This window comes from Peromyscus californicus, unplaced genomic scaffold (genome assembly GCF_007827085.1).
Source record: "Peromyscus californicus insignis strain IS unplaced genomic scaffold, ASM782708v3 Scaffold_15__1_contigs__length_86483966, whole genome shotgun sequence".
In the NCBI taxonomy this organism is placed as follows: Eukaryota; Metazoa; Chordata; class Mammalia; order Rodentia; family Cricetidae; genus Peromyscus; species Peromyscus californicus.
In genome coordinates, this window is record NW_026294447.1 from 8,676,030 (window position 1) to 8,691,809 (window position 15,780).

At 38.0% G+C, this 15,780-nt stretch overlaps 2 protein-coding genes across 6 annotated transcripts in view; one reads left to right on the top strand and one right to left on the bottom strand.

Annotated features, from left to right (window-relative positions):
• Etv1 (ETS variant transcription factor 1) overlaps positions 1 to 11,513 on the top strand; it is an 88,384-nt gene extending 76,871 nt beyond the window's left edge. For all 5 annotated transcript variants that reach the window (XM_052738370.1, XM_052738371.1, XM_052738369.1 and 2 more), the window contains 2 exons: positions 2,574 to 2,675; positions 6,406 to 11,513. In XM_052738370.1, the coding sequence (XP_052594330.1) occupies positions 2,574 to 2,675; positions 6,406 to 6,627 (324 nt within the window). In that variant the 3' untranslated portion in view covers positions 6,628 to 11,513. The remainder of the gene's footprint in view (positions 1 to 2,573; positions 2,676 to 6,405) is intronic.
• A 2,453-nt stretch (positions 11,514 to 13,966) lies between these two features.
• LOC128110603 (alpha-enolase-like) lies at positions 13,967 to 15,421 on the bottom strand. The gene is made up of 2 exons (XM_052738250.1): positions 15,406 to 15,421; positions 13,967 to 14,658 (listed from the first exon to the last, which is right to left on the bottom strand). The coding sequence occupies exons 1-2, from the start codon at positions 15,419 to 15,421 to the stop codon at positions 14,288 to 14,290; spliced, it is 387 nt and encodes a 128-aa protein (XP_052594210.1). The 3' UTR covers positions 13,967 to 14,287.
• Positions 15,422 to 15,780: the final 359 nt, after the last annotated feature.

Below are 15,780 nucleotides of genomic sequence, written 5' to 3' on the forward strand. Positions count from 1 at the left end.
TGTTTCTAGAAATATTCCTTAACATAGAAAGACACCTACCAAATTCCATGCCACATTCTTGATGAATACCAGGAAGTTAGATTGCCAGACCCCAATTCTAGGTTCACTGTCCCATGATGTAGGTTACTGATACAGTGCTTGGCTGGCACACACAGGGCCCTGAGCTCGAACACCAACACCAAAAAGATACATTTGCTAATATAATAAAAAGGATGGATTTGTACTTAAACGACTACATTGACTCACTTAATGTCCTTGACAAGGGTGAGTGCCATGCTGCTATACTCTTTATGCTCTTTCCTAACAGGGTACTTTGAAAGTACTTCATGAGAAAGTCATTGGAAGTATTGGCCTCACCGTTGAGACTTCATGTTGAAAATTGTACCTTAGTTTTAAGCGACACCATGTATGACATTGGTGGTGTTTATGGGGATCAAGTGTACTTGATCAAGTTTTTGGGTGGTCTCAAAGCTTTATGCTTCCTATTAATTTTAGACCCATTTGTCTACAACATATAGGCATATTGTTGTCTTTCTTCCTTTTCTTTGTGTCAGTTATGATGCAGGATAAGTCAAAGTACATACTTTTGAAAGCCTGGGCTAATAATCCGTACTGCTGAGAATTAGTTGGCATTATAGGAACCAAAATCTTCCAACTCTCTCTTACAGTACTTGCAACTATCACATGACTCTCTCCAGAGACTTCCATGGTGCCTTCAAGTTTGTTGCATTTGAACTTTGAAGTGAACTCTGCTAAAACTCTAGTAAAGTCTCATTTGTAAATGAATGTTTTTGGGAGTTGTTACTTAGCAACATTTTTCACATTCCCCAAGCTTTGCATGTTGTATAGTGGGTTGTGTCTCTACTGAGCCACTGACATCACTGTTACACTTTCGAAAGATTTTATTTAAAAGACAAAACCCAAACTCACTCCTCCTGTCCTTCCTTCCTTCCTTCCTTCCTTCCTTCCTTCCTTCCTTCCTTCCTTCCTTCCTTCCTTCCTCCCTCCCTCCTCCCCTCCCTCTCTCCCTTCCTTCTTTCTTTCTTCACCCTCTTCCTTTGAGTTTCCCCCTCCTTTCCTTTCTCATCGACATCTCAGAGGTTCGTAGCCCAGGGTATTCTGGAACCCTTGATTCTCCTGCCATCACCCCAGGTTCATACTCAGCTCCCTGGTGCTTGCATTTATTTTGTATTGCCACTTTCCCTTGCTCTATTCACTGTTCTTAGAATATTTACTGTAAAGTTCGTGGAAAATTAAGATGTATCCGCCCCACCACTATGACTTTTATCTCGAATGGATAGTCTTGTCTCTGCTCCATCATGTCACTTTGCTCTCAAAATAGCATGCCAACCCGTGTGATTAAAGACCATTGTATGTTCATTCCAAGAATACAAATTAGTGGCAGGAAAACAGAAAAGATCAATGTTTTTGAAGGGGGGTGGGAAACAACAGAAAGGTTGATGCTAATGAGGAGAGGAACAGAGATGGTTTGAGGTGTTCTTTCATTTTATGGGATACAACAACTAGGAATTTCATGGAAACAAAGGATTGTGTTCTGTTATAGAGTGCTCTCCTGGCTTTGCTTAGGCAGTGCATGGTTTCTCCTCAGCCTACCAAAGAGTGGGGATTAATGAGATCATGACATCCACTGACATCAGAGAAGCAGGGTCCTCTCTCTGTGCTTCCATCAGCCCCGTGTGATGGTGGAATGGCACCATGGGAGGAAGTGCTTCCCCAGCTCTGCTGGAGAGCTGTGCCTGAGCCAGACCCAGAGCCCCACCACGGCCACATATTAAATACTTCTGAGACCTTTACTAAACCACACTGGACATTCTGCTTAAAAAAACCCCTCATATACATGGTGACTTTTCCACTTCCATCTTATTGTTAGCATCAAATTAATGTTTCCTAAATGAGCTTAATTTTCCAGTTTGGTGTTGGCTCTAGTTTTCTTCAGAGGCCACTTTCGGTAACAACAATTATTTGTAGTTCAGCTTCTTAATCGGCATACTGTTCCCTCAGCTGACACACTGCCAGTTCTTCTTTCTTTTGCACAATCTGAGCAGGTTTTTTTTCTTTTCTGATTTGTCACAAATGCAATAAAACACCTTTACAAAGGGATCATTAAGCAAGCAGTTCTTAAGCTGGAATTTTTGTCTGAAAGTTCAGGAAGGAAAAGCCTGATGGTGTATTGCAGAAGGGAAACTCTGCCTTGTTTTGGTCAATTGCAGCCTGTTCTTTCCTGATGTAAACACATTCCCTTATTTCCATTTAATTTCTGCCCAAAACAATGGTGACAAAGGATTCTATTGTGATGTTTAAGAAAGAGGACTGAAAGCTTGGTTCAAACCATCACACAGGAAACTCAGATCATGAAGGCTGTTGCTGCTTTACTTATGCCTTGAATTTGGACATGTTTTTGTGGGTTTAGAAGTCAAACATTGATGAACTTGTGTGTGTGTGTGTGTGTGTGTGTGTGTGTGTGTGTGTGTGTGTGTGTGCATGCCACTAACACTGAACAATGTGATTCACGAAGACTGAACACTAACACTGTGTTTCTGTTTTGGCGGCAGGTGGCCCGGCGTTGGGGCATTCAGAAGAACAGGCCAGCTATGAACTATGACAAACTTAGTCGTTCTCTTCGCTATTACTATGAGAAGGGGATCATGCAAAAGGTGAGGTGATATTACATTCGAACTCACTGTGATGTGCCCACCACCGGTCTCCAACTCAGACCTTAAAATCACATTATCACTACCTTGGTCCAGCTAGGCTTTCACCCATGTTATTCGATGCTCCTGTTTGGAGTATTGCAAGTTTGTTTAAAAGTCATGGACACTGGAGATAAGTGTATAATGTTATCTACCAAGTGACAGGCTTTCTGGAAGTTTCCACTTTACTGCACATAGTAAACAGAAATTATTTCAGTATCAATACTTGATCTCTATGTCTCTAGAAGCTGTAATTTTGCTGCACTCCAGTCACACAGTTTTGAAATGCTTGTATTTTTCTTTTTCTTGTTCTGATTCTTAAAACAGTCAGACATCACTTGTACTTATTAGAAAAAAAAAACAAAACACTTTTTTTCTTGTTCCATATCTTGCCTGATTTCATCACTTGACAGTTTAATATCCCAAACCACTTACTTGAAATAAATGTTTCTCTTATGTGGTTATAGAACAGAGTTCAATATATTTTAATTCAAATGAGCTTCTTTTAATATTTAAAAGTTGTTTTGTGTAAAATACAAAAACATGGATAAAGATAAAATGTACTTAAAATATAACATTTATAAAGGAGGCCATGAATAAATGAATATATAAAGATAAAACATTTGGATATTTGTTATTATTTCCTTCAGCCTTGGGTGGTTTACTGCTTATCTAGGCACTGCAGTTTGATGTGAATACAGCACAGAACAGACCTTTTGGATGCCACTGTTTGGCACAAGGAAGACAGGTTGTTTACCATGTAAGCATGTAGAGCTTGGACCGTGCATGTGGCTGGGTGACCAGCCAGGGTCCCTTACCATGTTAGCAAGTACCTTTAACTTTGTATATGTATAGTCATTTCCCTTCTGTTCTAAGACCACGCATGACTCTTGTAGGAGTTCTTTCTAGAATGGTCTGCCTTTTTCATTGTCTCTAATACTGTATGGACCCTTCTAATGGTTAAGTAAATTGTAGCGTAGTTTATTCAGAAGACCTCTATATCTTACTACCTCCCCTTCTTACTACATAAAAGATATATAATGGGGAATTACATTCCAAGTTTGTATGATGATATTTGATCCTTGGCTTAAAACTTTAATTAGGCATTTGTGATGTATGTAAAGAACAATTAAATTAGAAGCTTGGAGAATAAAATACAACTAACCAAATGTGTTAATACAAGTAAAACATTTTAAATGGTAATTAATTTCAATAATTCTGAAACAGAAATAAGAAGCATTGGAAAAATCTTGTCCTTTGTAGATAAAATATCTGCACATCTAGTTAAAAATTTAGCAATACTCATAAAAATGTATAGTTTGTTTTTTTACTTTATCTTTTACATTTGGGATTTTATTTAATATTCATACACAGATATACTTTATCTTGGTCAAATATGCCCCCATTCCCTCTCCTTCAAATTTTGAAAAAAATATTCTATTTATTCAGTATGTGTATGCAAGTCAGATGACAGCTTGCCCTGATCAGGTCTGGCTTTCCACTCTGTGGGTCCCAGGGATTGAACTCACATTGCCAGGCTTGGAGTCAAGTGCCTTTATCTGCTGAGCAATCTTGACATTTTAAAAGTTGAACTGCAATTTAAATATGTGTCTAGGCTTTGACAACACACCCACCTCCCTGTTTACATCTGATAGAAACCTCCACAAAATGCTTGTGTTTTTTCATCGCACTGTTGCATTTAGGTTTTAACCTAATATGCAGGATTTCTCGCACTGTGAGAAATGTATCCCTAACAAAGGAAGGCATCATTTACTTTGTCTGTCTGTCAGCTCCTATTCTAAATTCAGCAATATCTAACAGTGGGATAAATACAGGAGTAGCACTAAAACTGTTTATTCAGAGAAAACTAGAAGGAAGCAGAAGGAGAAGTCCCTAGGAGATTTTATAATTTACAATTGCATCTTGTGCATTTAAATTCCTCATGATGAAATGTTTTTCATTTATTACATCGCTTCCAAGTAAAGACAACCTCAACACATCAGACAAAATGACATGTCCAATACCTAAGGCAAACAATTCTTTTTTGCGGCCCCAAACTAAACACAGTGGGCTATAAAACACTCAGAGGCATGCAGAATAAAGCATTTATTTTACTTTCATTTCCTGAAAATACCTTGAAAAATAAAGAAAAAAAGGAAACAAAACTAAGATTTATTATCTCTCGGCTTTTGTTTGATACTGCCTGGTTTTCAGTTTTGCAGTCATTTCATTAGTTCACTTTTTTTAAAAATGAGGACCAAAGGAAGAGAATTATGCTAGATGCCTCTATTTGCTTTGCATTGTGCTAGAGACTTCCCTCTATGTATCACAGCTGGCTTTTCAAGGAGCCCTTCCTGTCTCCATTTCACAAGACAATGAACTGAAGGGCAGTTTAAGAAACATGTCCAGATTCCTAAACATTGCTCAGTGTTGGTTCTTTTAAACCTCTGCATATCCAGATTATTTGGACTCTAATGTAGTTCCTTTTACTTCAATTCAGGGCAACAAATATTCTAAATCTGAGTGCAGAGCAGCAGAAATCCTTGGCAGGCGTTCCCTCTCTCCCAAACATGTACAGAGAGTTTATAAACTGTGAGCACACTGTTTCCCCATGTCACAAATCACTAGCAAGACCTTTTGACACAGAAACATGAGACATTCAATCCTTTTCAGCTTTCTGAAACTGTGACACACATACACACACACACACACACACACACACACACACACACACACACACAGACACCAAAGTTAACACAAGGAACTGCCTTTGTTCCCCATTGCACCCCAGAGTCTTGAGTTCCTCAGTATTGTCTATTAATGGCGGGTACATTCGTCTCCTTCAGTTGTTTATCATTTTCTACAGAAGCATTACTCTTCAAAACTTAAGTTTGGGGCATGTCTTTCCCTACAAATTGTGCTACATCTCCTTTATTTCAGGCAGTTGTCACATTTCCTTTTCTCATTTCCTCCCTTCCCAGTGTGTATTTTAGATTCCCTTCACTTTTTTTTACGCCTCTTACTTCAATTTGACACTTTACACACATCCTTAAGCTTCATCTAATGTATCTTGCCTTCATTTTAAAAAGTGATGTGCTCAGGATAATGTCCTCTTGCTCCATCCTTCATTTAAATAAGGCTATGTATCTTTGGGGTTTTCTTAGATGAGAATACACAGTGCCAGGGGAAAGATAAAGGGGAAGGGAGCAGTGCATCTTGGGAATTAGTGATCACTAGTGTAGTCTTACTAGGAATAAAGCATATTTTCCTTTTAAAACTTACAAGTTGTAGAAATGTAATAGGGGGAGGTAAACCTTAAAGACATTTTCAAAGCATAGATGTTACCTTTAAAACAAAAATTTCAGTGTGAATTGCTTGCATTAATTACATCGTTGATTTTTCTTCCCCAAATGAGTGTAAGTACACCTTTTTGTTGAAAAAAGAAAACTGCTGAGTTTCCTAGCTATTTGTGAAATAAATTAATTATTACTCTAGTTCAACATTTTGTGTTTCCCTTGATTGAACCGTGGCTTATTTCACAGAGTAAAGACTTTCCCTCATGAAGATGTATCTGTTATTTAATCAAATGTTCTCTTTTGCCCTCCATCCCTGCTGGTGTATTAATCCGTGTTTGTTTCTCTCTCCCCTACCCATGTGGGGACGGTGACACTGGGCTTTTCCATGATATTCCCAGGTGGCTGGAGAGAGATATGTCTACAAATTTGTGTGTGACCCGGAAGCCCTTTTCTCCATGGCCTTTCCGGACAACCAGCGTCCACTGCTGAAGACGGACATGGAACGTCACATCAACGAGGAGGACACGGTGCCTCTGTCTCACTTTGATGAGAGCATGGCCTACATGCCAGAAGGGGGTTGCTGCAACCCCCACCCCTACAACGAAGGCTACGTGTACTAAAATGAGTGACAGTCAAGCAGGGCACCCCGCGCTTCGCATCTTTTTTTCAAGATAGAGAGAATCAACAAATTCTCTTCAATCTTTGTTTTATTTTTGTTGTTTGTATTTTATTTTTTAAGTAATAATACAAACGGGGGCTTTTCCTGTTGCATTATTCTATGATCTGCCATGGACTGCGCACTTTATTTGAGGGTGGGTGGGAGTAATCTAGACATTGATTCTTTGTAAGAGGAAGATGGTGGGTGAATGGGCAGAGGGAACTGGGGAATTCCTTTTTACTTAGGCTTGGGATGGGGTCCTACGGGTTTTCTGTATGATGAAGCTATATCATGTTTGGTCGATTTCTTAATAACATAAGATAATTTTCTCGGTATCTACGGTACATTTGATTTCACATTGTGTAAATATCTACTTGGAGACTCTTTGCCTTGGGCATTTCCCCATCATTACTGAAGTCTTTGCAGGTGTACAAAAATCTACTGTAAATGGCAGTTTAATGTTAGAAATGACTGTTTTTGCACCTCTTGTAAAAAAAAAAAAGGTATTTAGCAATTGCATTTGTTGTTCTTTCTGTTCCATTTTGCTTTACAGACGACTTGTAAAGGATAAGCATAAATGTGGGCAGTTCTCTCTGAATTTGAGTAATTGCCTTGACTGTAAATGAGGGGCACAGTTTTGGACTCTGGCTCCAGTTGAGTCATAGGCCAGTAGCATTACATGTATCTGGTGCCATCTTGCTGTTTCAGTACAAATGCTGTCTTTCAAATACGTTGGTGCCCATTTCAGTTACATAATGACATGTCATGATCCTTTGTAATCTTCACTGAAGTGTTAAATCTGGGATCACAATGAAGCAAAAAAAGAAAAAAAATTACCTGTCTCCTTTCACTATCTTCAGTACATAAATACTTATTTAATCAATAAGAATTAACTGTACTAAATCACGTATTATGCTGTTCTAGTTACAGCAAGCACTCTTTAAGAAAAATATCCACTACACTAAATAGGTACTATAGTAATTTTTAGACATGGTACCCATTGATATGCATTTAAATGTTTCACTGCTGTGTTCTGTTGATAACATATATAAATATTAGATAATGCTAATGCTTCTGCTGCTGTCTTTTCTGTAATATTCTCTTTCATGCTGAATTTACTATGACCATTTATAAGCAATGCAGTTAACTACAGATAGCATTTCAGGACAAAATAGATGACTCAAACCATTTATTGCTTAAGAAGTAGCTTACACCATGCTATGCTATAAGCAGCTTTTATGCACATTGACAAATGAAGAGTGAGCTTCAGCTTGTTAAGGGAAACTGTGGAAACTTTTGTAACTTTTAATGAAATGGAACATTGTTTATGAGCTGTTAAAGAATACGAGGAAGTTGCTGTGTGACATAGAGCTGGTACTGACGTTGTCCATCATCTCCTTCTGGACACGTCTGTAAATGTGATCAGATTGTATGAAAGAAGATTCAAAGATCTAAAGTTTCAAAGTTTTGCCTTTGTTTTTGTTTTGTTTGTTTTACATTTAAAAACAACAGCATTGAAAGTATGCCACGTTGTTCCATTCATTCTGAAAACCATAAGGAAATGGTGTCTTAATAACCCTGAGTAGCAGCTTTCAAGATCCAAGCAAAGGAAATGAATTGTGTTCAATCTGTTACTATTCTGGAGAACAACTTTGTAAAGAATCTGTACAAAAATATTTATTTTTTAGAAAATCCTTAAACACAAAGCCCAAATAAACATAGGAAAGCATTTCTGAGCACAAGAAAAACCTTGTGGAGATAAGCCCTCAGTACACATTTTCCCATGCCCAACAGATCACAATTGTTTCTCTAAATCCACAGTTCCTTCACTCTCCGCACGCCCAAACCAGTACTAGCTGGATCCTCCAGAAACGTTTTGACGCCGATGTATGTCTACAAATGATTTCGTTGACTGTGCTGTGTATGTGTCACTTGGCCTTTCCCAGGCTCATAAATATGCCTTAACAATCAGGACACCCACCGTGATCATGTAGCTCTTTACAGCACTTAGAATAAAAACCAACTTTCTAAATAACCAGTGAAATATTTCCTGGACAGACAACTGAGATGTATGATTGGGCTATTTGGTAAAACAGAAGGAAATTCTAAGTACATCTTTAGATGTAAATTGTATTGAGGAGTCTTTTCTTTTTCTATTGTTCTTTTTTTTCCTTTTTAATATTCTTGTTCCAGTCAGTCAGGGAGGAAGAACTGGACCCTGAGCTGTTTTAAAGGATCACAAGAATAAAGGTATTAATTCTCATATCAAAGGACAACTACAAGTTTTGTTGTCATAGGTAGTGACTTAATGAACTAAATAAGTCATTAGCAAACATTAAGTGTATTCCTAATGTGGAAAAATTCAAAATAGAGCATCATAACTTTAGCAAAATGAAAAAATTTATACTTTGATTTTATCTGTGTTTTTTTCTATTTCTTTTTCTTTCAGGTAGATTAATAAATACAGCAGCTGATTTCTGCAAGATTCTTGCATTTTGTAATTTCAACAGCATTGACTATCAAACATACAAATTAGTAAAGTAATATTTGTCTTCAATTTGGTAAAAGAAATGAAAAGATATATCCACTAATGTTTGATGTCTCTCATTGAAGATGTGCACATATCCAACAATTTCTTAAAATGAAAAATATTACCTTCCAAATAATCAGTGAGAAAATATTTTATTAGTGTTGTTTCAAAATGAAACTCAACAAACCTGAGATTGTGTAGTATTTCTTCAAATCACAGAAACCTTGCTTCCTGTAGATGTTTTAACAAGTGACTTACTTTAGTATCAACACAAATTTATCTTCTTACAGTTCTGGAGGTTAAAATTTCTTTTTTTTTCTTTTCTCTTTTATTTTTCTATTTAAAAAAACTTTTAAATTCATTTTACATACCAATCCCCTCCGCCCACTTCTCACCCTCCTCCATCCCCTCCCATGAGGGGACAGCAAAGCCTGGTACATTCAGTTGAGGCAGAACCAAGCTTCTCTCCCCTGCATCAAGGGTGAGCAAGGGGTCCAAAAAGCTAGCTCATGGACCAGGGATAGATCCTGACCACACTGCCAGGGGCCCCTCAAACAGACCTAGCTACACAACTATCTACCATATGCAGAGGGTCTAGTCCAGTCCCATGCAGGTTCCACAGAGGTCAAAATTTCAAAGTCAGCCTTAAAGGGCTAAAACCAAGATGTTGGCAAAGCCACTTCCTTTTAGAGGCTCTAGATGGGCATCTTTTTTCCAATTTCTGGGCCGCCAACATTTCTTGACTACTAGTTATAATGTTTTAATGTTGCCTCCCGGGTCATATCCCTTCGTCTGCTGTCACATCTCCTGACATCCTTCAAGGACACTTGTGATTGTCTTTAGGGTTCACCTAGAAAATCCAAGTTGATCTGGCCCTCTCAGCGTCCTCAATCACGTGTCATGTCCTTTTTGACAGATAAACACTTCATAGGTTTCTGAGATTATAATGTGGTTATGGGGCAGTGCTGGTGAAGGCTGTTTATTCAACTTTGTTCAGCTTCCCACACAGATAAAGACCCCAGGGAGCAAACTCCTAATTGATTTGTTCATGAACAAGAAGTTCTATTGAGGTAGCTAGGATTAGTATAACTCGTTTTTGTCATTTACCATTCAGATTATCTCCCCTTATTTTGCATAAATACTTTTGAAAAAAATCTCTGGATTAAAAATTCACCTGTTCTAGTAAATTTTCTGGGTTACACACTGAGCCTTTATAAGATTAAAAGATCCCTCCTATCCTGGTCAAACACACCATGATAGGAAAAATAACTAAGCTGTGATAATAACGATAATAATAGCAGTAGCACAGTTACGTCTGCTGCTCATGCCATGTTTTCAAAAAGAATTTTTAGTATCAGTAATGAGTTGATTCCTTATGATTTTCACATCTGCAAATGATAACTGCTTGTTCAATAAGAACGATAAACAAAATGTCTCTTATTAATTAAAGGAACAATTCTAAAAACTGAGTCGACTTCTCTTTATATGACAATGAAGGACATTTCTTGCCCAATGTCACGGTATTTGGACTAGATTACAGCATTCTAAAATGAATCATGTTTTTGATCATGTAGCACTTCCCAGATTGTAGGATAAAACATCATGGAAAAAATCAGGTGAATTGCCTTACAATTTTTTAAGTCAGAAACAAATAGGCTATTTTCAGGCAGTTTGGTATGGAGAAGAAAGATTAAAAGTTGGCAAAATAAGGGAAAGAATCAATTTATTAACAGCACAGATGTATGCTGGACAATTGCAACAAGAATTGTGTAGAAGCTAAGTTTCATAAAGGTGTTTGTGTCCCATTTGATATTAAAGAGTCGGGCAGGTGCTGCCCTAGCAGAGTGGAGGCATGGCAGCTGCTACCTGGGTTCTTCGGAAAGCTAACCATATTTAGTGAGGACTCAGCTAGTACTTTTAGGCCCTGATTTTTTTCTTAAAGTGAGACTGACTTAGACACTTTATTAAAAAAAAAAAGCAGTTCATGGGAAAGTATAGTTTAAGAACAAACTGCACTTAGACTAGTGGGTGCCTTTATGGAAATATTGATGGTTTGGGAATGTTCGATTAAAATGTATATATAATAGCTGTGGTTTAAGAATCCATATATAAGATAGGTTTTGTTTTTGCATATAAACTCCAATATTCTTAGTTCCATTCAAAAATTATGTTTCTATGGGGGAAGATTTTTTTTTTAATTTGCTTGGTTGTATTAAGATTATAATTACAGTTTGAGGAAACATTATGAAATTCATGTGGTGATAGCAAATTAAATATGCTCAAAATTTAAGTATAAAATAAAAGCCCAGAAATTGAAATTGTTGGATTGTTGTGATCACTTGGAATGGTGGCACATCCAGATCCTATGAATGTCCTTTTAGTTGTTGATGTCTGCCTCTTAATAAGCTACAGTTTGAATAATTTATGACCAAACTGTAATATTCCTGCATGGGTATCATCTCTCCTTCCATTTCTGAAGGACTTAGACACCATGACACTCAACACACTTTTCCAGTTGGGCTCCAATTTCTTTAGTTACATTTGGCTAAATTCCAATAAACACTGAGGAAAAAAACTCAAAACTTGGGAATCAACAAAGATTCGAGACTTGTCTGTACTAGCTCTGTTGTGACTTGGTTTGTCTAATGAGCTGACAAAGAAACATCACTGTGTTGAGATGTCAGGAGATCACAAGCAAAGTTGTAGCTTGGACTTAGCTATGTTCTTGTTTTAGCTTCTCATGGCATGAATGTCTATTACAATTACGTTTGGCTGAAACAGTGTTATTATTGATTGGTTGCTCAGCCTTACCTTTTGAACACTCCTTGTAGAAAAGCTAAAAAGTAAATCAAACACCATTTAACACAACAACAAAGACAAACGAAAATGACCACAGTACCCTTTGATTCTTTGCCATTGGAGAACATTCCAGACTAATGTTTGCCAAAGAAGCACATATACACACTCCACTCTTCAGTAAGCTGTTCACAGCACAGTTAGTTAAGGGGAGGAGGGGGAAGAGTCTTCAGGAAACTTCTGAAGCACAAAAGGATCAATCACATGATTTAGAAGGAACGAAAGTGGTTTAAGAGCAGAGCTGAACAAAATAGGCAGTATTATAGAAGCAGGACTCAGCTGTTACCTCCTGTTTTTGCAAAGGGGATAGCAACAATATCGTAGACAGGTTCCGAGTCACTAGTGAAACCATCTCAGAGAAAGCTGAAAGTAAGGATTTAATTTGAAAAGACAGTGAGAACAAGAGACAACGTGTGCGATGGGACTTTTCAATCTGCAAAATGCCATCTTTTGTTCAGGAATCAAGCTCAGGCCTGGCATACGCAAGGCAAGATTTTGATGCTGAGCCCCACCCCACAACACTGTTCTTCTGGTTGTAATGGACCACAGAAAGATTTTCTTTGTTTTCAGAATAGTTCTAAAACTTAATTTAGGCAAAATTTTCCATACTTTAGGAAAAAATTTTAAAACCCATTCAAATTTAAATATGGTTGCTGAGCAGGCAGTGGTGGTACACGCCTTTAAAGCAAGTGGATCTCTATGAGTTCGAGGCCATTGTGGTCTACAGAGTGAGTTCCAGGACAGCCAGGGCTACAGAGAGAAATCCTGTCTCAAAACTCTATGTCCCATAAAAAAAAGAAAACAAAAGGAAAAACAATCTGCTTGCTGGATAGTATCTTAGCACTCAGTGTCATTAATAATATTCAGAGGAGTGTATATTCAAATGTTTTCACCTATCTTAGTCAAAATATTATTTAAAATACTCCAGTGGATACTTAGTTGTATATTAGGGTCTGAAACATGTAAGCATTGCAAATTTATGCTGCATTTTAAAATTTGATTGTGATTCATTTACTCATAGATTGGCTTAAATTTTATTTTATAAGATAGTTTGATATCATTATTACAAAAAATAAAAACGTCTAAAGAGTCCAATAGTTGTATCAGGGAAAACAAATCATACCTAAATTGTCAGCTAATTGAGTATTTTTAAACAGCTCAGCCTTTTAAATGCATGCTAACAAATGCAAACAGATCTTCAAACAAACCTTATCAGGGCTCGGATGATAGCTCAGCGGTAAAGGCGCCTGCTGCCAAGACAGATGACCTCAGTTCGATCCTCAGGACTTAGGCTTAACTCCTCCCAGCTGTACTCTGACCTGCACACGTGCACTGTGGAAAGGGGGCGCCGCCCCACCCCAATAAATAAGTGTAATTTATATTTTGAAAATCCCTACCAAACAGTGAAGTGACCTTTTGCTTTCATCTTTCTTTAGTTTAAATGGAAAGATTTTTATTAATAAACAAACTCTAGAGTGTGATAAAGCTTTCTAAGATACCTGTAATTTAGATAACTTTTTAAAAAAGAAACAATTTCAAAGCATATCATATTTATGTTGGCATGTAATTCATCTGAAATTTGGCTGCTGGGTAAAGTGGGTAAACCTTTTCTGCCCTTCACTGTGTTTTTGTTGAAACACTAAGAACTTTCTAATTTAAATCATGATGAATATTTTCTTACCCCAATCTTCCCAATTGTCTTTTTTAACTCTTTCTTAATCTGTTATAGACTAGAACTTAGTAGAAGCTAAAGTGATTTAAGAATGATATGGTGTAGATTTTTTATTCATTAGTTAAAAGACATTATCTTAAAATATAAAATTCCTATGTCTTGCTTATCTTCTCCTTAAATACCTTTAAAAAGTCTTTTCTGTGTTAATCTATTTTTTTGAGAGTTTCATACAGTATATTTTTTTTTTTTATGGGTCACTGAGGCTTTTATTTTGCATGTAGAACCGCTGGGGCAGGGATCTTACCTGCGGCCACCCTAAAGATTACAATGGGCTTCAGACACTTAGCTTGGAAGTGAGGTGACAGAAACAATGATTCAGACCAATCACATGATTACAAGGCTGGGGTTTCCAGCAGGCTCCAGGTGGTCAGGTGTGGCTGTCTAAGGACGTCTAAGGAAGCGGCGGCATGGGAGGGACAGGCGCTGGGCCAGCTTTGAGCCGCCTCGTTGACGTCAGGGACAGGGTCGAAGCAGCCGGTGGCTCCAGGGATCTCCACACACACTTTACTTGGCCAGGGGGTTCCTGAAGCACCTGCCGGCAAACTTGGCCTTGCCGCCCAGCTCTTCCTCGATTCTAAGGATCTGATTGTACTTGGCCAGGCGCTCAGATCGGCATGGGGCACCAGTCTTGATCTGCCCAGTGCAGAGTCCCACAACCAGGTCAGCGATGAAAGTATCCTCAGTCTCCCCAGAGCGATGGGACACCATGACACCCCAACCATTGGACTGGGCCAGCTTACACGCCTGCAGAGACTCGGTCACAGAGCCAATCTGGTTCACTTTGAGCAGGAGGCAGTTGCAGGACTTCTCACTCACAGCCTTGGCAATCCTCTTAGGGTTGGTTACCGTGAGATCATCCCCAACCACCTGGATGCCTGAATCATACAGTATATTTTAATCATATTGTTTCCTGTCCTCCAAACTACCCCACATCCTCTCCACCCAACTAACACTCTTTCTTTCTTACAAACAAAAACAAGAAAAGAGCCATTAAAAACGTGGAATCTAATTTGTGCTGGCCATTTACTGTTGTGATGGCCTTTTACTCCAGTGATGGCCATTTACCCCTGCCCTGGAATGTGGCTGATGTACCCAGTGAGAAGCCACTGAAGAAAACTGATGTCCGTCTCCCAGCAGCTATCAGTTGCAAATATCTTCTTGGCAGACGTTGGACTATGTGCCCGCTTTCCCTTCTTCATGCTGAGATGTCTGTCTGTCTGTCTGACGTTTTTCTTGTCCTGTAGATGCTGTCACAGTCTCTGTGAGCTCATATGCTCATTTGCCTGTTGTGTCTGGAAATGTTTCCTTAAAATCATCCACCACATCTGGCTTTTACAATCTTCCAGAGTGCCCTCACACCCCTGATCTTTGAAGGGAGGGATGTGATAAAGATTCCCCATTCAGGGAGGAGCACTCCAAAGTGTTTCACTCTCTGCACATTGTCCAGTTGTGGGTGTTATACATATCTTCATTTTCACCTAAAGTAGTAAACAGTACAAGTGATCTGAATATTGCCATTCAAATTAATTTACATGCTTCTCTCTGAAATTCACTATCAAGAATACCATGAAAAACAATCAAATGATAAAAAGATTTCCTTCCAGGATTTCCAGTGTACTTACTTTCACAAGAATTCATGATTATGGAGAACCCCTGAAGCAATATTTCTATGACCAAAACAATGAGAAATATAAAAATAAATGGTTCAGTCCTTTACCTGATTGGATCATATACAGAAAGGATATTACTTCACTTACACTAAGATGGATTCTAGATTACTTGTTTCAATTTTTTTCTGTACTGGAAATCCACATATTCAAACCCCCCATATCCCCACATATGAATCTTCTAAGAATTAATATTGATCAGTCACATAAAATCATTTTACTTGCATATTTTGTCCAAATTGTCTCCCATGTAAGATAAATTTATAGAAAATTATCCTTGTCCGCATGCAACTACATAATATAGATTGAAAACACAGATGAGTAAATTGA